The following is a 25,772-nucleotide window of genomic DNA, read 5'->3' as shown; positions in this document are numbered from 1 at the left end:
AGTTGGGTCGGGAAGGGAGGAAAGGCGCAGAGAGCCTAAAATGGTCGTGCCCAGCTGCGGGGCTAGGCTGGGACAGTGCCGGGCACACACGGCCCTTGAGCTCCCCGGTCACAGGAGGGGCAAGGCGAGCTCTCCATCACTGACCGGGGTGGGGTGCGTTTGGTTATCGCCCCTGTGTAAGGAAACGGGAAAATCTCATGGAAGGCAGATCATTAACCACTGAATCATGCCGAGCCACGCGTGCCACTCCTCACTGGAAACTGGCCTTTGTGCAGCAGCTGGGAATGAAAACCCCTAAGGATGGCACTTAGCGGGAGTTACGGCTTTGTTGGGGGGATTTTGGAATTTTTTGTGGCATTATTTAATAATACGTGTAGCGTTTTGGAATGAAGTGCAGTAGTTGAGAATCTGATCAAAACCAAAGGCACATCCACCTGGATGGAGTCATAAGCAGATTCTTTTTTATCAGCTTGAAAATGAGGGTTGCATACCTAGTCAGTGTCTGCAAATGAGATGATGTGTGTATTTGTATGCACCTGTCTTTGCTAAATTAATTACTGCGATGCCATAGAAGAAATAGAATTTGAGGTAGTCCATTGTCCTTGTTCCCCCACACTTGTTAAATTTATGCTCCTGTCTGACTTTCTGTAGGTGATGAAAAATGAAGATATTATTTAATTATATTTATTTTTTTTAATAGTTGCACTTTCTGTTCTAGAGAGGGAAGTTTAGTGATATTTCACATATTGGACAGTTCAGAGTATGAGATAACAAAAGCTTGATCCTAGTTTGGGGGAATCTAAGCACTTAATTTAACTTCAGATATTTACCTGTTGTCAGATCTTGAAAAGCTTCGTCTTTCTGTGATCTGTTTCCTGGTATGTAAAATGAGGGGAATGCATTTGCAATCTGAGAATGGAGGAGGAAAAAGGAGTCTAGAAATTTAAGAATTCAAATTAATCAGTTACCTTTGTAGAAGTCACTAGGATCTTATATTTTCCAAAGAGATTTTGACATTTATTGGAAATCAATCTAAGTACAGAAATTAACAGCTGAAATCAACATTTAATTTTGCTTGTGGCATTAGCTGGAATCACACAAATGTCTCTCTACTAAGTAATCATCACTCAGTGTAAAAACAGTTTGTAAGAATATTATCTTTCTTTGTTTTAATAGGGGTATGAAATTGCTTGCTTAATGTTCAGGTGTTGTGCCTAATTTTTGAAAGCACTCCCAATAACCAAATTTGTGGTTCATCAGCCCCATGGTGTACCAGATTCACAGAGTGCCTGCTGAGCAGGCAGGCATTGTTTTGTCAGTTCTTGACTCTACTACCTTGACATTCTTGTGCCAAAAGTGGAAGTAGAGCCTGACTCTGCTCACTTCTTTCCTGTGAGGATGGTGAGGCACTGGCACAGGCTGCTGGAGAAGCTGTGGATGCCCCATCCCTGGCAGTGTCCTAGGCCAGGCTGGAAGGGGCTCTGAGCAGCCTGGGATAGTGGGAGGTTCCCTGCCTTGGGCTGAGAACAAGATCATCTTCAAGATTGCTTCCAACCCAAACCATTCTATGATCCTTGTGCTTTTTTTGAGCTTCTGTTAGCAGAATCCTGCTCTCTTTTTAATAGTAATTATGCCAGTCTTGTTGAGGCTCTATCCTGGACCATAAGGTTTGTTCCTATGAGAAGGCCCTGCCTTTTAAAAATAGCTGGTGACCAGCTGTCATTTGTCCTGTGGTGACGCCTGCAGTGGCGTGGGTATGTGCTGCCAGTCTCTGGCTGGTGTACATGAAAATTCCTCCATGTCCAGGCAATGCCTGTTCCTGCTTCTGCCAGGTGCTGGGGAGGGAGGGAGGAATGTATTCACATATTAACAAAGTTGTCTCTCTGTCAAGCCCTGTCAAGCTGCACACTCCCAATCCTGCACCAGTTTTACAAAGGAGACTGAGATGCTTTGCTGCAGCCCTCCCACCAAAACAGCATCCAGGGGCTGACTGACCTCTGTGCTGGTGCTTCCCTGTGCACACAGGAATCCCTGCTGGAGGGGTTGCTTTCTGAACCACAGACCAGCACTTTGCAGACAGACCATGTGGCTGTTTTGTCCTTGGTCATTTGAGGGAGAGCAGTCACAGCATCACCCGATGTGCTGGTGCTTCCTGTGGGCTGAGGTGGCATTGTGGGAAGTGGCATGGTGGGTTCATCTCTGCTCAGTAAATCCAAGTTGTCATGCCCCAGAGGAGCATCCTTGTCAGTCTCTGGGGGGGACAGGAAGAAGAGTTAATGTCTAAGCTTCACAACTCATGAGTGTTTGTCAGGGCCAAGGTGACCTTTAGCTGTGGCACCACAGTTTGCTCTTGGATGATGTCTGAATTAATTTGTTCAGATGTTGTTAACATTTGCTTGCTTTGGATGTCAGACATTTCATTGTGCTGGGCCCTTTGTCTTCCTACCATGGTTCAATGAAAGGTTGCTGCCCGTGTTCCTTAAGGCATCTGAAGATTGCAATTTTTTAAAATTGTATTAGAATGAAAAAATGTCAAGGGACCACATTGCTGGATTTTCTTTTTAATAGTAATTATCAGGAGAAATGACAACAAGGCTAAAGGGCTGCACTGTGTGGTGAACCAACTCTGTTGCCCAGGAGCCTCTTTGCTGTCTGTGGGTTATGGCTCTGAGACTGGTGAATTCTGTAGTGGGTATCTGTGGTTTACAGGGCATGTGTGCTCTTACTCCCTGCTCCTGATAAAAGGACAGGGGTAAAACCAGTATTATTGCTGGTAATATTGTGCCTTGATATGTCTGCTTTCTAGCTGACAAAATACATGTAAATGCTAATCAGTGATTGATAAATATGGTGTTGCTTTGAAAAGTGCTATGAAATAGATCTGTGTGGTTCATATCCTACATAGCTGTTCAAAACATCTCTGTATTCATTTGGAGATGACTTTTTTTTTGTTTTTTTAAGATTCATTCATACAGTTGGTTGTGGTAGAACACGAAAGAAAATGCAATAGCTCTTTCCCAAATCAGTTGATGCTTACATCCTTGTTAAGACTTAACATCTTGTTAAAGTTCAATGAGTTACATAGGCAGTGGTCATTTAGATAATATGGACAAATAGATTATTATTCCTAACTAAGAGTGGAGAAGAATGTCCATGTATAGATGTAAACTCTCATAAATGCTGTCTGTTGGGCAAAATAAAAAATTGAATTAAATTATACTAAAAACTTAGCTTCTGAAGTAATTTCTTTCTCTTTTGTTTTCCAGTACAAGTATAGAGACCTAACCATACAGGAGACAACCAGTGTTATTAGTCAGTACAAGGACCTCAAACCTGTCATGGATTCATATGGTTAGTCTGTGCATGAGAAAATTTTTTTGGTGAATTGTTAATGTGTTAGATGTCTTTGGTAGTTTTTGTAGGGGGAAAAAAGAAGATTAACACTAGAAAACAACTTGAGTTTCTCTTTTTTGTCTCTGACATCAACTTCTTTAGAAACACAGACTCAGTAATATAATAAAGTTACTTTAGAAAATAACTATCTAATGTGCTAAGAAGTGTCACGTTTTTCACAGCTTAACGTTTAGTTAATCACTCGTTGATGTCATCAGTTAGTGTCCTGAGATTGCTGGTATCTTACAAATTCAGCTTTGCTGCCATATAGACGTTTTTAAAATTCTGTGTAGGAAGAACTGTAAATCAATGAAGAAATGCTTCATTTAAAATCATTGTGGTAGTCCTTAAGAGTATGAAGAAAACAGAGCCAAGTATACAGAAAATTGGCATGAGAGTTTTGTAATGCAAATTATCGATGATAATCACTGTTTGATAGCTGTTTCAAAGTATCTAGGTTAATTTAAGTTTAAATGTGTTAAAGGAAGATGGTATCTAGGGTTTCACAGCATACAGTGAGCCAGTGTAGGTGCTGAGGTCAGCCTTCTTCACCTTTTTTTTAACTGTTACCTGTGGGATTCCTGTGTGATCTAATTTATATTACTAATACATCATCAAAAAATTTTAACGTCTTCTGCTTTTTAAGTTGTGTGTCTGGATTGAAAAATATTAAGAAGGGACGTGGACAGGTAAAAGATGAATTAGTTTTAACTTGAGTAACTGCAAGCCAGCAGCTGTTACAGAAATAAAAATTCATGCAGTGACTGGAGAAACAGAACAGGAGTGAAAGGACTGTGGCTGGAATAGCTGCACAAGTTTGCATAAGATGGTGATCACAGTTCCAGATATCCTTGAGCTGTAGCCATTTGTGTTCCCTAATGCTTTTTAAGCTGCTGGAAGAGGCTAAGCACAGAATCACTTACAGATAATCAATATTATTTGTAGCAGTGACATCAGCTGCAAGAAAGTGATTACATGTGGGAAAGGGATTTGTAGAGAATTCTTGTGTACTTCACTGTACATGACAAACAATGAACAAAGCCATCAAAAAAGAGAGAGGGCCATCTCAAGAGAGAGGGGGAAATGTGGGAAATAGATTTGTAGAGAATTCTCAAAGCCTGACAGAAGGCTCACATAGGATGCATCTGTATGCAAACTTTGAGATAAAAACTGCTGACTTAGAAAGGCATGGAACTAGAAACAAATTTCAAAGAATGGCCTTGCAAATAAGACTAGATACTTTGGAGAAATAGAACTATGACAAATACATTATAGTAAGACCCAGGAGGGATAATTGTAGATGATTTGCTTTAAGACATTTACAGCATGGTGTAGCAAAAGCTGATAGGCCAAGAAACGCTTATAGTGTATTGTAATTAGGAAATAGCTTCTAATTATGATGGTGTAAATTATAACATCTGTTACAATCTGTAGATTACAGAGACAATCTGTATTGTCTCACCCTTCTCATGAGACTAAAAATGAAATAAAATATTTTAAAATGCCTCTCAGTTGCCCCATCTCTAAGTCAGAGAAAAGCATAATCCGACAATTACATTGTTGATGAGACAGTTTTCAAGTTCATATTAATAATTAAATACATACCCCCACTGGCATCCCAACATGTTCTACCTGCCTTTGCAGAACATCAGCACCACAGTAATCTACATTTGAATTATGGCTAGAAACTTTCAGTAGGAATTAAGAAGATAAAAGCTTCCTCCACAGAAGCTGATTCATTCAGCCAAGAGTAATGTATTGGATTAAAAGTATGAGGAAACTAAATAGAGCAACTCAGTAAATTTAGGTCAGAGTTCTTGTGCAGTTTGTGACTAATATTTGTCAGAGTCAAGCACTTTTTCTTCCTCTTCAGTGTGTTACTGTTTGGTTAAATTACCTTTACTGATTTTGTAATAAATGCCTGTGGCCCAGGAATTTTCAGTATTCTTGCTTACCTATTTTTTCTTTTTGAAGAAGGCATAGGGAATTCTTTTATAAACCTCAGATGACAGTTGTTTTTTTAAATCAAGTTTGAGTTCAGATTATCTTTGCAGCAATTTGCATTACTTGCAGTTTGCAAGGTTCCATCATTTTATTTGATCACTGAATGAGGAAACAGTTTTATTTGTAGAGAAGGTAGTTTGACAATGGTTAATCGTTCATTTCTCAGAAGGGTGTTATTCATAAGGAGTTGCCTGACTGTGGACAGTCATCTGCTTATCCATAAATGTGCAAGAGTTGAACCTTTCAGGCTGAGTTTATATGTGTGTAACCTGTGAAAACTTACGCCAATAAATAGATGGGGAATAACCTGAACTGAGATTAACGTAACCAGTATGTTTGTTTTAAAAATATTTTTTGTTTTCTTTCAGTTTTTAATGATGGTTCATCCAGGGAGTTGATGAGCCTCAGTGGAACCATTCCTGTGCCTTACAGAGGTATGCATGTATTATAATTATCATCATCCCCATTATTTTCCCAAATTGCATGAAAAACTTGGATTTGTCCTGATTCAACTTCACTACTTTGGGGATCACTCTTTTCTTGAAATCCTTTACTTGTCCAAAGTAAAATATTTTAAAGAAATTGTTCTCCATTTTTGCTGCAGGATAACATTTGAATGCTGAGCATTGCTTCTTCAGTCATTTACAGCTTCGTAGAATCTTTTTTTCTTTCAGCATTGCACCTTTTTTTCAGGCTTGTCAGTTGAATTGAGGGTTGCAAACCATTTATTGCTGCAGCTAATGATAATTCAAATTAGAGTCTTATAATGTTGCATTATAGAACAAATGAGATTGTGCATTAGTGGTGAGTGATAATTGTAAATCAAAGTTAAATTATTCTGAAAGATGTTGAGTTTGTGGCCATAGTGTTACCTATTCATTGAATGTTATTAGGAAATTTTGGCTCTGGCTTCTAACTTTGTTATAAGTTGAGTTTGCTGGGTGTAGGAGTTTTTTATGAATCTGAATACAGAAGGACAGTTGAAAAATTGGGACAACTTCTAAAATCTCTCAAAATATCTTTTCTAGGTAACACATATAATATCCCAATTTGCTTGTGGTTGCTGGACACCTACCCTTTCAACCCCCCAATTTGTTTTGTTAAGCCTACTAGCTCTATGACAATAAAAACTGGGAAGCATGTTGATGCAAATGGAAAGATATACCTTCCCTACCTGCATGAGTGGAAATATGTAAGTATAGGGAACTTGAAGTTCTCAAACTGCTCATTCTGCATTCCTCAAGAAAGTTGTATCATTTTTAATGAAAACCATAGTCTTTATTAGAGATCTTAAACCATTTTTAAAATAAAATCAACTGTGTGTTTTTTAAAATGTCTTAAAGTTTAGGATGTTGCATTCTGTGTTCTGGTTATTTAATGAAATTAATTGTATTTTCTGTTACTGCTTGTCTGACTAAACAGTGCAGCACAAGGTGTCCTCTCCCCTGGCAAGAGAGTGATGTGAAGATTTGTGAGATAAGAATATTTACAGGAGGGAAATTATAAATTTACTTAAAACATCTCTGTGACTAAAATGGACTTTTACAAGCTCTTGAGTTCTTTATGCAGACATTCCTGGGGCCTCATGTATATGGATATATTTGCTTTACCAGTAATGGAGGCATTGAGCAGTGCAGGCCTCATAGAAGTTTTGGCCAAAACATGGACTTGTAAAGAAGCTGAACTGTGTTGAGAAGATTAGAAAAATGATACAAGATGCATGGTTCTGTAGAAGGTGATTAACAAGAATGCATTTACTAAGGCTGGGTGTGTGGTAGTTCAGTGCTTGCATAGTAATAGTGGAAAAAGACTGCCCAGGTCAGGTGTTGCACAGAGCAAGGGGATCATCTAAGGTACAGCTGATACAGAATTCTTTCAGTTTGAGAGGTTGGTAAAAATAAGTAGGTGGATTATAGAGCTAAGTAAACTCTGAATTGGGGTATTTAATCTGGTGCTGCATTCATGATGCTTGTTCTTATTTTGGCAAAATGAAATCATGCCTATATTAAGTAGTTAAACCAAGCCTCTCTGTTTATAACTGTATTTCAAGGAGGTTTGTGCCACTCCTTAGTGGGTTAGGATATTTTTTCTGTTGAGACATTCTGAATCAGAGCAAAAGCTGTGATGTATGACATTGAAATGTCTAAAAAACTTGGGGATCTGTATACATTTCATGTTGGGGGGTGGATTTAATTTTTAAAAATATTATTATAATTCATCAGTGGACATTTATACCCAGTCATTTATTGTCCTGCAGTTGATATGGAGCCATGTATTACCCAGTTTATTCTGGGTGTGTTTTGTTGTATGGTTTTGAGTACAAGCTGACTGGGTTTGGTATGTGTAATAGAATCCAGAAAGGAAGTTAATTATGCACATATGTATACACGTGAGAGATACACATTTTAAGAACATTTAAACCCACAAATAAAAGGAATGCCTTTGAGAGCTGATGGACTGGTATCCTGTTGTTGCTACAGTCAGTTAAACTCCCTGTTAGCAAAATGAACAACTTGTGATTTGCTTTCCCTCCCAGCCCCAGTCAGACTTGTTGGAGCTGATCCAGGTCATGATTGTTGTGTTTGGAGAGGAACCTCCAGTGTTTTCTCGTCCTACTGCTTCCTCCAGCTACCCCCCTTACCAGGCAACAGGCCCACCAACCAGTAAGTGCTCATCGCTGCTGATTTCTGCAAATAATAATATTACATAAGGATTATTGCCCTCCACAGTTTGCCCACAAATAATGCATTTTACTTTTTATATGAGCTGACTAATGAATTCACCTGGGCTGTGAATTTACTTCACTTTACCTTGTTGGACTCATTGATCTTAAAGGTCTTTTCCAACTAAAAAAGTTCTGTGAGTCTAAGAGTTCATGTGAGCCTTTGAGTTTTAGAGGGGAAAAATCAAATTTATATTATAACACACAGCAAAACCCAGACAAAACCAGAACGCCCTCAAAACAACCAGTGTCCTGTCAGCATTCCAAGACAGACTTACAAAGTGATTATTCAAATAGCTTTGTATCTCAGTTATTTTCATTCTAATAATACAAGCCCATCTTTTAAGTATCCTGCAACCATTGATTTCATAAGCACAAGCATGCCTACAGCTTGTGTATGCCCATGGTCCTGTTTGTGTGGTTTGTTTTTCTTTTTTTTTTTTTCAAATTGCTGGCTGAATATTAAAAAAAAACTTCCTTGTGATTTTTTTGTTCTTTGTTCTCTGTTAAGTTGATGTTCTGACTTGGTGCCCATTCTTATTTTCTTGCAAAAATCCTCAAGCCTTTTAAAATCATTTATTTATTTAAACCTCTGGAGGCATCTTATTTTAAAGACTGGGGATAGGTAAGTGGGGGAAAAAGAAGAAGTGGGAAACAGAAAGTCCTCTTCCAGGAGGAGACTCTGTATTAGATGGGAAAAAGCCAAAAAAATATTAGCATAGACCAGAAGTCAAAGACTGGGACAGTAGGGAAGGGGGAGCAGTTTAGCTGGAGATTGTTTATTTAATAAGGTTATAACAGTTCTACATGAATTTAATGGTACAGTAACTGTATTTGGGGTTATGTATTTTTGCCATATTTTTAAGGCTGTGTCCATTTTCTATTGAAATATGGCTTTTACTTGATCACAGTGTTACATTTGAAAAGCTGAAGTGCTATTCATTGCCATTTCTGGCAGAACCCATTTTTAGCAAGGTTTTAGGCTCTGGACCTGTGAGAAAATGGGTAGCAAGCATAAATGGGGCCATTAGGAATAATTGACTAAAGGCAGGTGTTTGGGACTTTTCAGCTTGTCTGTGGCTACCCTGCTTGTGAGAGCACCAGAGGGTTGGGTTGTCCTGATTTTCCAGAACAGTGGGGGTCAGTATAAGTGCAGTTTTAGCAGGGACTGTGACTTGTGCCCTAAGGACAAACCTGCAATGAGCCACATTTGATTGCTGTTGTAGTCACTCAAAGCTGAAGTGCTTCGAATTCTAGTTTCAATTGAATTGAGCTGAAGTACTATGAATTAATTCATAGCTGAAGTAATTCTAGTGAAAATGCTTCAGTGTTTTGAAAGTATTAATTGCTACTTAGTTTTACTAGTGTAGTCAGACTTTCCTTATTTTACAGACCTTTAGGGTTTGGGTTTCTTCATGCTATAGATACCTTGTTTAAGAAGAAATAAAGTTCTTTGACAAAAAATTTAATCATTTGAAAACATTGAAGAGTGGAAATAGCTCCACTCTTAATAGCTCTCAAAAAATAAAAGGTTATTTGATGAAGTATTGCTAAAATTGCTAGAAATGTGGGATAAGTATGTCCAAAACATAATTTTGTCAGCTTCTCAAGAAAAATCTTAAACTTGCTAAGACTATTTAGACATTTATATATGCTGATAACAAATTTTTAAATACAACTTCTAAATAGCAAAATATGTCCTCACTTAAGGACATAGTTGGATCATGAAACAGCTAATCAGCTACTCTGAAGGTACTTAAATTATGCACTTGTTATTTAGTGGGAAGACATCATTGGCTAGAAAGGTTAAATTATTTTTTCAGATATTACATAAAAAAAGCTCTTCAGGTGGGTCATCTTTAATACCATGTTTTGGGGTTTTTTTCGGAGTACCCTAGCTGCAGATTCTTTTTTTTTTCTTAGTACACCTATTTGTTGTGCACTTTTAAATTAATACCTACTTTTATCCATGCAGTAGTTAGTTTAAAGTAATGATTAAGAAAAAAAATCCATACAACAATAGGATTATTTTTATATATGAGGAAGCACTTCTTTACATTGAGGATTTTAATTTCGGAAATGTAAAAATGCAGAAAATTCTTGTTTTATTTAGCTTCCTATGTGCCAGGAATTCCAGGTGGAATTTCTCCCTATCCACCATCAAGCACTCCAAACCCAAGGTAAGAGCCCCTTTAAACTATCGTCGTTTTCCTGATGGAGAATTTCACTGAATAGTGTCTAATCATAATTGTATTTTCTTATGGTGTATTTGTTGTATAATTATTCATGTTAGAAGGGTTTGTTAAAAGGGAGGGCCGAATTCTTGTCAGTAGCCAAAACTGGAGGAAGGTGTAGCTTTCTTAGTTGCTTCAAATAAAAAATATATGGGTGTGATAAATAGATTTTGAAATTACCTAACTCTCAACTGTTATCTTTCTTCACTCATATATTTTTATATATTTGTATTTTACATGATGTAGAAAGAAATGTACCCCGAAAGTCAGGATTTTATTAGCATCTCAAAAATTGAACAAAATTTTGCTGAGTTAATACAAACCTTGACTCCAGCATAAACATGGACTTAGAGTAATCTAAGGGAATATGAAGAACATAAAGTTACTTCAAAAGCTTTTTATTAATATTAACCAGGATTTCTTTCTATATAATAGCTAGGAATACAGCATTTCCAGAAGACTTGCAGATCTGTGTTAGTAAATAGTGAGATGTTGACTGCTGCCTCCTAGTGTGTACTTATATTTTTTACATCATAATTAATTGTTTTTATTATTAATATCCTTGCGTCCTGATTTTGTGGTAGGAGCATATGAGATTTTGGTGTAATATGGAGCATTTTTATTTTAAAAAGACATTTAAAATGTAAAAACCTCTGAGGATTGGGAGGTGGGGGGTCTTATGTTTTAAGAGGAGAAAAGTTAGGATTTTTTAAGTTCTTACAGCATGGTTTTTCCTCCTAAATATGTTTGTTTAAAGCACTCTTAAGGTTTGCACAAAAGTAATAGAAGAACTGTTTTAAAATATATAATTTATTAATTAATAGGAAGGTTTTAAGAACTATTAAATTTGCAGTTGCCTGAAGAGAGACGGAACATGCTTATTTTATATTTTGCAGGGGTTTTTGGACCACTTTGTTTAATTATTACTATAATGATGGTATTATTATTATAGTAATAATAATAATACTCTGCTGCATGCAGGTGTTTGTCAGTCTAATTTGACTGACTAATTTGTGTCCTTGTTTTAGGTGACAGCAAATGTATTTAAGAAAGGTGTTGTAGACTGTCACATGTCGTCTCATAATTGTTTCAGTGAGCAAATGAATACTTTTGCTTTCTTTATGCATCAGAGCAGGACTGAGAATTTCAGGGGGAGTAGGTTTCACCTTGCAACCATATTTTGCACAGCATTTTTAGGTTTACATAAAGCAGTTCATCAGTCATTTTCTTGACTGTTCTCGTATTAAAAATTATTAATTTGAAATTGTTGTGTGGGAGTTTGTGGCTAGAATAATTTCTTTTGGTTACTTGTGGGATTTCATGTAGCAAAATGAAGAGATTCAGTAGGATTTGTTATCCAAATGTTGACCAGGCAATAACTAGATAGGGTTTCAGATAAAATACTAGAAATACCAGTTGTGAAAGATGTTAGTGTGAACAGGAAAAAGGCCTGCCATTTTAACATTTTATTATGCAAATTACTGTTTAACATGGTGGCAATAAAGATAATCTAGGTGGATGATATTTTACTAACAGTTGCATAACATTAGCATGTCTTTCTTTGTCAAAGCAGCTTCCCAAACTATCCTTACCCAGGTGGTGTTCCCTTCCCAGCAACCACTAGTGTGCAGTACTACCCTTCTCAGCCTCCTGTCACCACTGTTGGTGAGTACCTTGGAAAGGGTTTCTCTGAAGTAAAGCTTCTCTCTATAACTGATATATAAAGAAAGAAAATGGAAAAAAAACCCTGTTATTCTTACTCTGAAGTTCCAAAGCACTGATCTTTAATTAAAATGCGTTTTATTCACCTTCAGTCAGGAATTTGATAAATTCCTGGGTTTATGCAATACATTGTGTGTGCTTTGTGAATATTTTGAAGAGCACTGCATGTAACTACATGGGATTTTCCTTGCCCTTTAACTGTAGGTGACTTTTGATTGTCTCCCTTGCTCTGTTCATGGTTTAGAAAAATACCTTTATCATCATTTAAGCAGCTAATGGACTCTATTTATACTTTCTTTCCTCCCAAAATAGTAACTTTCTAAAGTATCAGTTTGGAACGAGCTGTATTTTTAGTGAGTTTCTTCTCCAGCCTCTTCCCTATTGCTTCTTACTGATCTCTACTCGTCACTTGCTCCTTTGTTCCCTTCGGCATCAGCATTTAGGCTGCTGACCTGTGTCTTTTCCCAGTCTGCTGCTCTGTGGCCCTTGCTTTTCACCCTGCCCCTCACTGTCAGTATATGTGTAGAAGACTGGGAACCAGTGATAGATGTCACCCAGTTCAGTGGGAAGCTGGTGCAGGAACTTTCCAGCTGGCTGATATTCCCTTTGGCACAGTTACATGGTGAGGGTGTAGATTCTGTTGTGACCTTGTTCATTAGCAATCCACTGTAGACTCTTGAGCCCCATAATTTAGACGTGCATCCATAGGTTCTTCATCTGATGTGTGAACTCAGTTATTTATGGAATGGACTGGGTTAGAGTCATAGAATGTCTTTTCTTTCCAGAACTGTGTGTATTTTGTGATTTTTCTTCACATACATGGGGACAAGGCAAGGGAAGAGAGATGCTTCTACTTTACTCTTACTAAAATATCTGAGGAGTTCTGTTACTACTGAATTTGAAAGCAGCAGTAAGTTGAATGTTGTATTTTTCTTGTGCCTGATCCTGTCCTTTGTGTCCAAGTTCTTTCAGCCTTTTCAATTAAGAAAGTATCTTCTGAAAGTTCTTGGCTGCTTCAGTGGTCCCCTTTACTCTGAGGTGATGTGAGTCTGCCATGCACAGTGCAAGGAAGCTGCTGTCCCACTCAAGTCCCTCAGACAGTGCTTGGTGTTGTGGGACTGCTCTTGTGTCCTGGAGAATTCATGGTCTCTGCTGGCTATGTGTAGGGAGCTGATAACCTTTCCAGGCAAACTTGGCTTTCTGCAGTGTCTTTCTCAAACAAATCCAGTTTTGCCTTTATGTAGCAGAGTGTTAATTTAAAATAGAAATATATTCTATTTGATTTTTTCCTTTCCTTTTCAACCCCACTGGAGATTAATAGAAGTGCAGTATGTGGCAAGGATGCTTATACTGATCCTGATACTTCCAGTCCAGTATTGTTTTTTTCTTTTGAACTGAAAATGTTTCTTTCCTGTACAGTTTGTTTATTTGGCTGTGGTTTACTGTGATAGTTTATTTAGGAGCATATCAGTTGTTACAACTTCAGAGTTTTGTGTGGGTGGTGGTGTTTTCTATAGTGAACCTAGTTCAAACCTAGTTTGAATTGAATGAAAATGTTCATGCAAAGTAGCTCAAGTTTTTCACCATCACTGTTTTTTCAAATAGTCCTTTAGGCTTTTTCTTTCTGTTCGGTCATCTGCCATTAATTACTTTTCTGATGCAGTTCCTGCTTTGATGATTCTGTAAGGTCACTTCTGAAACCAGACTCTGCCTAGTAAAGGTTAAAGGTTTCAGAGTTCTGTTGATTTAAAGACCATGTGCCATAAAATCTTCTCCAAGCTGGGCTAATTATGGAAGTGACAGAAGATGCTATGGGTTCATGCTCTGTAAGAAGATACATTGATTGAGCTGTATTAAAATGATGCTTTTTATGTTCAAAGACCTCTACTATACCTGGTGGCATTTCTGTGGGAACTTTCATTGTGTTAGGTGTATTGTGGTTTTATATTTTTTTTCCTCTGTCCTACTTTACTGTTAAAGTGAGCCTTGCATAAAAACACCCAGAGTGAGGGATGTCAGGGGAAAAGAAAGTAAGCTTAAGTTTTACTGATACTGGGTCTGGCTGATTCTGACTTTGTGTTAGAGTATAATTCATTATGTAAAATAAACAGTAACTAGAATCATGCTAATGCTGTTTTTTGAAGGGAAATCAGGCCTTACCTTAATCAGGAAGTCCTATACAGTGAATAAACTCTGTCCTAGATAGTTTAAGTTTTACTTCTCAGTGTAGAAAGTGCTCTTGTTCATTTCTCCTTTTCATAAGAAGCAGCAATGATGGATTCCTGGGTTAGTGTATAGGGTGCTCTTTGACAACTTCTGTTGCTGGCTCTAAAAGGTAACCAAATTTTGCAAATTGTCTTGTTGACTGGCAACAGAGTGAATTTTCTCGGCCACAACTGTAAATCAGATGAAGTGATGGGACATTTATATTTTCTTAAGGCTGTCTTTGCACCAGTTGTTAATAATGCAATCTATTTTTCAGTGGTAATTTGCTTAAAAAAAAAAAGTACATATATTCTGATGCAACTTATATGCCTGCAAAGTGCTCACATTAGTAATGATCAAAATTTATGTTTTCTGTATTTTAGAAGGCTTTGGTGGATTAGTAAGCATGATGTGCTTTTTCCTGTAGTTCCCGTTATTCATTTGCATAGCTTTACTTTCCTACCTATGTGGCTTGGTGTAGGTTTTGTGGACAGGAACAGTGTGAAAAACATAGGGAAGAGATACAGTTTTATGCATTATTATTTTGATAGCAGAAGTTTTAAAAAAAGTATTCAATTATACAAGAATCACATGAGCAGTGATGAGTATTTTTTCATTTTGTTGTTTTTTGAAATGTAGAGCACTGGAAAATGTGATGTGCATAATGCCGTAACAGCTTCAGGGTTTTGATAGCTGTGTCTCTGGATAAAAAGATACTCTGGTAAAAATTCTTCTTGCTTATTTTCTTTGCAGTTATAGTGCTTCGAATCTCTCTGTGTTTCATTCATAGCAGTTGTGAAGTTTAGGCACAAAAACTGCTGTAATTCTTGCTGTGTTGTTACAATGCAGTTGAAATTTCATTGATCTAGCAGGTGTGAGGCACAAGCCTGGGGAAACTGTGACCCTCCAGTTCTTCCCACAGAATCATTGAAGTGGTTTGTGATAAATACCACCAGCAGCCACTTCACATTTGCTAGAGCACTCTGAGTTTCCTGGTCTGGAGACATATTGCACTTCTTGTGACAGACACAAAGTACTTGCCTTTCTATTTAAAAGTGTGTTAGTGGCAAACTCTTGAAATTATCCTTGAAAGGCTGATTTTCAAAAGCTTGTTCAGGTGTCCTGCCCCTTCTGCTCACTTGCCCATAGGGATATAATGTTCTTGAGCCTGGAGGAAATGATCTTGAATATTCACCTGCTCTCTTGGACCCCTCTTCCCTCTATGGTAAATTCCCATGGAGTTCTTCCAGGAAGGTCTGCGAAGAGGCCAAAGTTAGCTCTTATGAAGTCCAGGGTTGCAATCTTATTCCTTGCCCTGCTTTCTACTTGTGGGATGCAGAACTCCATGGTCTCATGGTCACTGCAGCCAAGGCTGCCCCAACCCTCACATCTCCAACCAGAAGTGCCTTGTTCGTTCTACAAGGTGCAGCAGCACATCTTTCCTCATTGGCTGCATCTGTATCAGAAGTTATTGTCAGTGCTTTCCAGGAATCTCCTGGATTGTGTGTTCCTGCCTGTGTTGTCCCTCCAGCAGGTGTCAGGGTGGCTCCCCATGAGAACCTGGGCTGCATGCCCTTCCTGGGAGTATTGCCACTTGAGCTGCATGGGTGGTGTCTATAACTCTCCCTTTGTCTTTCCTAGTTTAAAACTTTCCTTACCAGACTAGGCAATTAAAAAAAATAAAAAAACAACAAACCCCAAACTAATACCTGTAGTAGGTAAATTCATTGTCTTGAGCCAGCTGTGACATTAATTGTGGTTGAATACATCGTGCCCTTAACTCTTGTTCTTCGTTAAAAGGTCTTGTACTAGTAACATTTATGGACTTCAGAGGAAATGGCCACCTCATTTTTAAAACTAAAAAAAGAGTGTGGATGTGGGAACAGTGGAGTGAATGAATGGATGCATATTCTGAAATTTACTTGTGTCTATCCTAGTGTGTATTATCTCACTGTGATCTCTTTGCTGCTTCTGGAAATTATTAGGGAGAGCAGCTTATTTTAATGTCTCACTGACACTAAAAAGTGAAGTGAGAAGTACATAGAGCAGCCTGGCCACTTGCTATTGCAGCTGGCTTTATAGTGCAGCCCAGCATGGTTGTCGAGCTTGTGCAATGTCCTCATGCAGGACCCAGCAGAGATGGCACCATCAGCGAGGACACCATCCGTGCCTCCCTCATCTCGGCCGTCAGCGACAAGCTCAGGTGGCGCATGAAGGAGGAGATGGATCGTGCTCAGGCCGAGCTCAACGCCCTGAAACGCACAGAGGAGGACCTCAAGAAGGGGCACCAGAAACTGGAAGAGATGGTGACTCGCCTGGATCAGGAAGTGGTAAGCTGAGAGGAGCCTCTGCTCCCCACCTGAGTATTCCTAGTAGTGAACAGAAGCTTGGAACTAATTAATCATTATAGGAAAAAAAAAGCTTCCGGCACATTGTGCTTTCTCTCTTCTGCAGCTGGGGGCTTGTACTCAGACTGAACTGAGTCAGAAATAGCAGTGACCACGATATGTAGTGTCCTGCATGTGTCTTACAAATGTCATTGCTCAGTAGTAGAGGAACAGTGTTATTTTCCCCCATTCTTCCTGTGCAAGATGTTAGTGGTGCGAGATTATTTCATATTCACATCTCAGTTTCTTGATAATAATGTGTAACAGCAGTACTGGAGAACATTTCAGTGTCTTAGTGTAGAGAGCACTGATTTTGGTCACAGCCTCCTTGTATAACTTCTCCTTTCTGAGTAGTCTCTCCTACTCACAGTATGCTCAGAAATTCCTGCATTTTTTCATTAAGGCATCTTCTGCTTAGTCCATCTGCTCCTTGCACTGCTGCTCAGGAGAAAGATTTTGGGATTGATGAACAGTTTCTGAAACCAGCTCAGTGTTCAGATGTGGTTTAAAAAATTATTAGAAGTTATGAGTTGGACTAGAGAACTGGGGAATACTGCATTCTAAAGAAAATAATTACTTTGGCTATGCTGTTACTATCTTTACCTGGTTTAAATGGTTATTTTCCTAATGTGGCAACTGAAATACTTGGAGTGTTGGCATGCCTTCTCTATAGTTGTAAATGGGTAATGGATTGACATTATCTAAAGCAGATGTTACTTCTTTAAAAGAATCTGAAATCTACAGACTGATAACTCTTTCTTCTGTAAAAATCATAGTAAAGATAAGCAAAGAAGTTCAGAATGAACTGGTATGTCTAAAAATCTTTCATCTAGACAATTGTATCACAAGAAGAGAAATAAACATCTCAATTGTTTTTAGGCTGAAGTTGACAAGAACATTGAACTTCTCAAAAAGAAGGATGAGGAGCTCAGTTCTGCCTTAGAGAAAATGGAAAGTCAGTCAGAAAATAATGACATAGATGAAGTTATAATTCCTACAGCACCACTTTACAAGCAGATCCTGAACTTATATGCAGAGGAAAATGCAATTGAAGACACCATTTTCTACCTTGGGGAAGCACTGAGACGTGGAGTGATAGATTTAGATGTCTTTTTAAAGGTATGTTTCTTGGGAGATTTTTAAGATGTGCATTTTAAATGTGTTTACTTTGGACTCTTTGGTTTGGCGTACTAATGTGCATGATCTCTTCACAGAAGAGCATCCTGTAGGAACAGGAATATTTATACATTCAAGCATAAGTTTTAGAAGGTGATTTCAGAATTTAAAAACCAATTTTGAAAGCATTATAGGTACAAAGTCATGTTGTTTCCTTCTTGTGTAGACCTTGCTAATTCTGTTTATCTGCTGTTAGAAGAACCATTCTCTGCCCTATGGGAAGTGCATTAGTCTGATTGTACCTTATGGAGTGTGTATTATTACTTTGATAAGAATATGCGTGGAGTTAATAATTATTGTTATAATTATTGAATTAGTTAATAATTAAAAATCATAACAAATAGACTATAGCAATTGCACTTGGTAGCCATCTGCCAGTCATTTTAAGCCAAGAAAATGCTATTTAGTAGAATAATGAATTTAGTGTTTCCAAAAAGCTGACATCCCATTTGGGTCACAGAGTACATTTGTATGGCAGTATTGAGTTTTGGTCAGAACTTTACCATAGCCAGCTGTTGTTTTTCTGTCTGCAGCATGTACGTCTCCTGTCTCGCAAGCAGTTCCAGCTGAGGGCACTGATGCAGAAAGCAAGGAAGACTGCTGGACTCAGTGATCTCTACTGAATTCCCCAACTAGCTGGGAAGTTGGGTTTCTTGTGAAGCAGCCATTCTCTTGATCTTTCTCTTAATCAGTAGGTGCCCAGAGTAAGTTATTACATCATCCAAGTGTAAGATATTTTGAATCAATAATATATTTTCTTTTTGGTAAAGACTAGCTTTTATTAATGCACTTTCTATCTCCTGTAATCTTTGTGCTGGTGGACTTAACACTGAATAAAACTTGTTGCATATTTTCTTCCTCTACAGAGCTGTGTATGACGTGCTTTCTTTTCAAATATGCAGTGTCAGCTTAACCATGCTTTCACTTGTGAGATTTGGAAGATGTGCCAAACTGGAGAAAATCACATTTGTTATGACCAGTGAAAACTGAAAACTCAAAAGGTTCTTCGTCTCAGCACCATAACCAGTGTAGCTTAAGACCGAGCCTTTGCCTTAAGACTTTTCATGTTCCTGCTGGCTCTGAAGAGGTTGGAGTTTATTTTAAAAACCTGGATGAGACTTCCATAAATATATAATTGCCTGAAGCCTCCAGCACAGCTGAACACATAACATGATTACACAGGTGATGTTTGAGTTAGTGTGACTTGAAAAATAGAATTGATTTAGGTGGGTGGAAGTAGAATTGCATGTGGAGACAAAGCCCTATTAAGAAAAACAAGGAGACAGAAATAAGTTTGTGGTTTATTTGGTGTTGTAGTTGGTACTACAGTTGGACAGTCACTGTCTTGTTGCACATAGAAACCTTAACATCTTTTAAACATGCTCTGGAGACAGAACTTACAACTAGACTGATATAGTACACAAAAATAAGGTTCTCTAAGAAAAAAATACCCACAAAAATTCCAAAGCAGTGTTAGGAAAATACACTTGGACCTATCAACAGTGAAATATTTAAGCGATTCAGCTGGCAGAAAAGGTTGGTCAATTGGCTTGACAATCCTTTAACTTCAAGAAATGTCTTTGGTTTCACATTGTGTAGCAATTACTCCTTATTCCTTTGAACCAACATGAAACAAGAGGAAAAGGCAAAGGGTTTTTTAGGCAGTGCTGCTTTGAATGCTGGATTTGTCATACCACTTCACTGAACAAGACTGACTAGGTAATCTAGCTCTGGCTAAGAACATGGGTGTCTGTGAACAGGGAAAACCCTAGATTAGTTTCCTAATGCTATCTTCAGGAAACTCCATTGTTCAGATTTGAGCTTTTTTTGTGTTCTAGTTGAGATAATACATTGAAAGATTTGACTGACTTGGAAAGTGCAACGTAAGACAAACCACTAAACCCGTTAAACTGCTAAGACCCAAAAACTGCTTGGGCAGGTTTAAAACTGTAGTTCCTTCTGGATTGCCCACAGTGTGTCTGCACTCTTCCTTAATTTGTCCTCTTCCTCAGGTTTTAGGATCATCTTTACTACATCAGTGATGCCATTACTGCCCAGTACACAAGGAACACTTAGGAAGACATCTTCTTTAATTCCATGCAAACCCTGAAAGGTACATAAGGATTGTTAGGCTGGAATTTATATATCTCTGTATATTTCATATAATATCTTATAAGGAAACCAAATTTAATTGAAATTAAACTAGAAAGCGATTGCTGTTTTTTAGAATTCCAGACATACTTAATTCTCAGTAAGACAAAAATTAGGAAAAAAGTGCTGCTCACCTTAACAATGGTAGAGATGGGGTGCACTCTTCTCAAATTCTTCATAATACTTTCAGCTAGGTCTCCCACAGAAAGGCCAATAGCCCAGGACGTGTACCCCTTCAGTTTGATCACCTCATAGGCACTGCAGAGACACAACACTCATTAAAGAACAAGCACCATCAACTGAACAGCTTTGAGTTTGTCAGAAAGGCTTTCGGAGGTCTCTGGATCAATTTGGAGGCATCAGAAGCTTGACTGATTTTCTGGCAGGACCACAATTAACTCAGCAGTGAATAATTCTATTTGCATTTTACACTAGTCCCCACAATTATACTGGAAGCCTAGAAGTTTAAGCTCTTCCCTAATTTAAAGCTTACTAATCATGAAAACTTAACTACATTACTCCTTAAAATATTATTTCATGTTCCATTATGTTTGCATCCTGACATTTGGGGCTGCTGAGGTATTCTAGATCTGGGTACTGCAGAACAGAGATTTTTCAGCCCTTCATGACTTGTTCTTGTGTTGAAATTTATTAAAAAGCCAGGCCAGTATTTACCTGTCCACGACCTGCTTATGGACTTCCTTCCAGTGTTCCTTGTCTCCATCAGTTCCCAAGTCTGGATGAAGAGCCTTCAGAGAGACACCAGCAACGTTCACTCCACTCCAGACAGGCACTGAGAGTTGCACATAGATTAATTATCTCACAATATTCAGTCCTTCTCCAATTAACAGTTAACATAAGATCTAGCTGGATTAATCCGCAACACATCATTATGATTTACCTATGATCTTACATATAGTATGACCTATGAGGCCAGCCTGAATTGCAGCCTTAGAACCTAGGAGCACATCAACACTTACACACGGTGTCACAAAGTTTGAATACACTTTTGTTAATGTGAAATACCTGGGCAAGATGAACTGAAATGACAGTCACTGCATTTTGCAAAGTTTTCCCAAAGTAAGAATTGATTCCAAGTGCATTCTGGTGGGTGTCAGGAAGCAGACAGCACAGCTCTGGTGCTGCTTGGAAAAGTACAGGTTAAACAAGCAAAAAGTGCTTTCTCCTGTCCTCCAGACTTGCCTCTGCAATTCCTATATACAGTGATTAAGAGATGCCAGGAATGGCAGCTGAGTGACTGCCAGTAAGTCTGGTGCAGATCTTTGAGAGGCCCTTGCAGAGAACTTTATCCTCCTGCTGCTTCAGTTTGGGTTTTTTTGGGAGTTACGTGAACAATCTAGCCTAGAAATGTTTAGCCAGCTCAGGTTACAGTAACGACCTTTTCCAAGCACAGTCATTCAGGTCAAATATAGATCATCTAGGGTTACTCTGTGCAGCAAATGACCTAAATCAGAACTTGCATTTTTAAGGTGCTGCAGTGCAAAGGTTTTGCAGCAATGTTTTGCTGTAGCTTTTCAAGGTGTCCCTAGCAGACAGCATCAGGGAGTTCTGTGTAACAGCCAGCCCAATTTCACCCTTACCACTGGAATCTCCGTGCTCTCCAACGATCCAGCCGTGGCAGCTCAGCGGGTGGATGCCCAGCCTTTCTCCCATGAGGTGGCGGAAACGGGCAGAGTCCAGATTGCAGCCACTCCCAATGACACGGTTTTTGGGGAAGCCACTGATCTTCCAGGCCACATAGGTCAAAATATCCACTGTGAGGAGAACAGGGGCATAACAAACACCACTCATGAGCAGACTGGTAATGAGGATGGTACCTTGCAGTCATCTGTAAGCATTTTACCCGCATGCTAGTTTCAGGAACAGAGCACAAAGCAGTGCCCATGGCCAGGCACTGCAGTGGGCTAACATAATGACTGTATAATATCACATAATGACTATTTTGAACAGTCTCTCAGCTCTGCCTTTATGCTATGCATGCTATCATCAGTGACCCTAGTGTGCTCAAGATCACTTGGTCTGAAAACCCAAGTTTATTTCTCAGAAGACCAAACTGCTGAGCCTGGAGAGGGAAGATGATATTTTTTGCTATACAGATACCACAGAATGGTTTGGGTTGAAAGGAACCCTAAAGATCATTTCATTCCAACCCACTGCCATGGGCAGGGACACCTTCCACTAGACCAGGTTGCTCAAAGCTCCATCCAACCTGGCCATGACCATTTCCAGGAATGGGGCACTTCCCTGGGCCACCTGCTGCCGTGTCTCACCACCTTCATAATAAAGAATTTCTTCCTTATAGCTAACCTAGGTCTACCTCTTCTAGTTAAAGCAGTTGCCCCATGTCCTATCACCACATGTCCTTGTGCGAAGTCCACCTCTCTTTTAGGCCCCTTTAGGTACTGGAAGGTTCTCCAGGGTCTCACCAGAGCCTTCTCTTGCCCAGCACAAGTGTTTTCTACAAGCCTGTGCACTAATGCCACCTTACTGAAGACTATTCTCTAAGCCAAATCCTCTTATGGCAGCACAAGACAAACCTGGGTTTGAGACAATAAGCAGCTTGCAGTCAGGACTGTATTTAACGACGTTGGGAATGATGAATTTGAAGATATTCACGTTGCGCTGGACCAGGTTAAGGCGGCTCTCTCCTTCTTGCTGCCGGGCACCAGCAGTGACAATGACCAGCTTGGAGTGTGCAGTCACACTGTAATCTGCAAACAAAAGGCTCTGTCAAACATGACCTCTACTACACGTGGTTCAGAACAGGAGTTCTCACTTCCTTTCTGAACTGGGATCTCAAATTCTCAAGTTTGAGTGTGCAGCAATTCCCTGGTAATTGTTACCCTAGACTTTGCCTCTATAGAAAATTAAATTTAATTTTAAGACAGGGGCTCTTGCCACAACATAGAGGCACGTTGCTATTTTAACACACAGCTGCAGGCAGCCATGCTCCTTGCTTCTGAAGCCACAAACAGGACTGGGGATAGCTGTTGGGATAGCATTCAGGGTAAGTGCTGTGTAGAAGAGGAAGAAGGCTCTGCCCTCATAACCTACTACCTGTAGGAGATGTAATTAAGGTATGAGCTGCTTAAGCCTTTGCCCTACTCAAGGCTGCCACTAAAAGTTATCAGAATTAAGCAGTAATGAGTTCAGGGGTTAATTGGTCATGAAATAAAGTTCTCTAAGGTGCACAGGTACTTAAGAAATCCATCTTTCTGTACTGAGTAGTGAACCCTGGAAGAAAATTCTTAGCTGGACTGGCCATAAGAAGGTGTATTTTAAAATGTCAGCTGAATACTATAACCATGAGCTTTCCCACCAACAATTAGGGTGACAAGCTGTCCTTGTGTGACCTGAAGTGGCTATCTCCATTTAGAAATAATGGGCACACGAGAGCCAACTACTTGCCTTTGCCAGAGACGATCTTTGGAGTTTTAAGGAAGAGGCTGCCATGCTGGAGATCCAGCATCTCTCCTCTGAGCTTGTCCTCCACAACATCAACAAGGGCAAGTTCATCAGCCAAGTCCTACAGGAGACCAAGAGCAGTGGTGAGTTTGCTGCCTCTTTCAGCAAACCATGAAGTTACAATTATTTTAAAAGCTACTTAAACAATTTGGTCATCTCTAACACTTCACTTCTTCCCAGAGTCTTTCAATTAGTCCCCTGGGACATCCACTTCCTTGAGTTCACTTTATACTTTTCATAACCACATTCTGTATGAAATAGGAGTACAATTAAGCAGGACAATAACAAAGAATAATTTAATAGTGATTCATATGCAATCTATTTGACTATCAAGAAAAGCAAGCCTGATGTTAACCACAGCATTTTCAGTATGATAAATGAAGGCAGAAGACAAGTCATTCAGAGTGTCAAGGACCAATTTTTCCAGACTACACTGCAAAGAATCATTCAATTGCTCTGCTCAAGACAAAATAATCCTCAGTCCTCAATCTTTTTGTATATTTAGAGTGTTAAGAGAATTCCTACTTAGAAGGAAGTCTGCCAGTCCCACAAAGGTAAATGCAGCTCTTAAAATGATACATAAAGGACATTCTGCCTGATCCTGAGGCAAACTTTATCTACAAGAACTGCAGCTATTTGTTCTCTGTCAATAGCTTGAAGACTTGCTTCATTTCAGGCCCAAAAAAGGATTGTATAACCAGAGGTTCATCTAATAAGGGTGACTACTTTTTTTGCCCCTCTTAGGTCTCAGGTTCTTCTGCTGCTTCCTCCCAAGCCTGACACTTACCTTCATGAGGATGCTGATGGCACAGGCCATTCCCACTGCACCCACACCAACCACGCTGATCTTATTTTCAGCATGGCTCTCCTGTTTGGCGAGAGTGTGGATGAGCTGATCCTTGAGAGACATGGTGCACTGCTGAAAGGAAAGAAACATCATTTCTCTAAGCTTTGGAGCTTTTACTGACACCAAAATTTATATCCAGCAAGATAGATTTTATTCCAGGATGATAAGAAAATGGATACAAAACACATGAATAAAATGTCTGGCAATATAGTCTGTATGCCACAAAATGATTGCAAAACTGAATTACTGGTGACAATCCTCTGTTCAAGCTCATCCTAGCTTTGCCTCAAGTACAGCCTGAGAGCCATTGATTATATTACATAGCTGGTGGCACTCCAGCAGCAGCAGAATGTTCTAAATGGCCATCCATATTACATTTAGGTACAGGAAGCCATTTTAGTACTTCTAAGCACAGCACAGTCTGGCACGCTCTGTTCTCTCACCCTGAAAAACTGGTATTCTGTGCCCTGAAGCCTTTCCAGAGCCCAAGTTGTGCAACACTTAGGCAAGCCCTTTTTTAGGGCAGCATGAGCCTCCATGTCAACTTCATGAATTTGTTTAGAAGTGAAACTGCAGAGTTTTGAATTAAGATGGCTGGAGAGATGGCTGGAGTCTGGTGTTACCATCTCTCCCACCCTCACATTTTAGCTGCAGCTGCACAGCATCCTGGTTACTTGGGTTCTGAGAGCCAAGGGGGTGCAGAAATGGCACAACGATGACAAAGGATTGTGCATTCATCCCCATCTCTGCGTGGAAGCCACCACCACGCGTTCCCAGGAAATGGTGCTGCACTGGGAGCTGCGCTGGGAGCAGCCTGAAGAGCCCAGCAGCACAGACAGATGCAAGTACAGACACCGCATGACTCTCTAGTGATGAACAGGCAGCGACTCGTACAGAGCATGAGAAGCCGAGCAGAGCAACAGGTAAGGATTGCAAATTTTGGGGCTGAGGGGAGGGCCAGGAAGCCAGCAGGGCCCATATTTAGGAAAAACCAACCAAGCTACGTCAGTCTTCCTGTGCAGGAGCCTCCTGAAGCGTGGCCATGCAGCGCACTCTCCATGTGCCAAGTCCGCCCTAAGCACTATAAGCGCTTCAAGGCTGATCAGAGCCACCCACTCAAGCACGTCTCTTACACTTTTTTTTTTCTTTTATGAGTGCCATACACCTCAAAAAAACAAGTTAGGGGAGTGGTAGATGGTCCACTAACGCTGTATTTGAAACGCAGCCCTAAGCCCATCCTCAAGTCTCTTTGCGGGATCACTCCCTGGGGCCGCACGCACGATTACGGGAAGCAAGCTAATCCACGGAGGCTCAAAGGCGTGGAGAGAGGGACGATGGGGGGTTGTGAGTGGAAATCACGCCGGCTGGACTCCAGCCCAGGCCTATGCAGGTTCCACCACACACGGGGGGACTCAGCGGAGCAGGTGGCGTGGAGCGGACTTTGT

General features: G+C 39.6%; 2 protein-coding genes across 2 annotated transcripts; one reads left to right on the top strand and one right to left on the bottom strand.

The window, feature by feature from the left end:
• Positions 1 to 3,259: 3,259 nt before the first annotated feature.
• TSG101 (tumor susceptibility 101) lies at positions 3,260 to 18,710 on the top strand. Its single transcript, XM_031062120.1, has 9 exons — positions 3,260 to 3,351; positions 5,766 to 5,831; positions 6,426 to 6,589; positions 7,934 to 8,060; positions 10,233 to 10,299; positions 11,927 to 12,018; positions 16,408 to 16,610; positions 17,547 to 17,786; positions 18,377 to 18,710. Exons 1-9 carry the CDS (start codon positions 3,339 to 3,341, stop codon positions 18,464 to 18,466), a joined length of 1,062 nt encoding a protein of 353 aa, XP_030917980.1. The 5' UTR covers positions 3,260 to 3,338; the 3' UTR covers positions 18,467 to 18,710.
• Positions 18,711 to 19,132: 422 nt separating this feature from the next.
• Positions 19,133 to 24,396, bottom strand: LOC102042151 (L-lactate dehydrogenase A chain). Its single transcript, XM_005427189.2, has 7 exons — positions 24,268 to 24,396; positions 23,424 to 23,541; positions 22,553 to 22,726; positions 21,596 to 21,769; positions 20,670 to 20,787; positions 20,129 to 20,252; positions 19,133 to 19,949 (listed from the first exon to the last, which is right to left on the bottom strand). Exons 1-7 carry the CDS (start codon positions 24,388 to 24,390, stop codon positions 19,785 to 19,787), a joined length of 996 nt encoding a protein of 331 aa, XP_005427246.1. The 5' UTR covers positions 24,391 to 24,396; the 3' UTR covers positions 19,133 to 19,784.
• Positions 24,397 to 25,772: the final 1,376 nt, after the last annotated feature.

This window comes from Geospiza fortis, unplaced genomic scaffold (genome assembly GCF_000277835.1).
Source record: "Geospiza fortis unplaced genomic scaffold, GeoFor_1.0 scaffold524, whole genome shotgun sequence".
NCBI lineage: Eukaryota > Metazoa > Chordata > Aves > Passeriformes > Thraupidae > Geospiza > Geospiza fortis.
The sequence above is the reverse complement of the archived record's forward strand: the minus strand, read 5'-3'. Positions and strand labels throughout refer to the sequence as shown.

Coding starts and splice junctions, on each gene's coding strand:
- TSG101 (XM_031062120.1), top strand. Junction 8,061..10,232: donor GGCAACAGGCCCACCAACCA/GTAAGTGCTCAT, acceptor TGTTTTATTTAG/CTTCCTATGTGCCAGGAATT. Junction 12,019..16,407: donor GCCTCCTGTCACCACTGTTG/GTGAGTACCTTG, acceptor GTCCTCATGCAG/GACCCAGCAGAGATGGCACC.
- LOC102042151 (XM_005427189.2), bottom strand. CDS start 24,390: ATGTCTCTCAAGGATCAGCTCATCCACACTCTCGCCAAACAGGAGAGC. Junction 23,542..24,267: donor CCATCAGCATCCTCATGAAG/GTAAGTGTCAGG, acceptor GGTCTCCTGTAG/GACTTGGCTGATGAACTTGC. Junction 20,788..21,595: donor AGAGCACGGAGATTCCAGTG/GTAAGGGTGAAA, acceptor TGCAACTCTCAG/TGCCTGTCTGGAGTGGAGTG.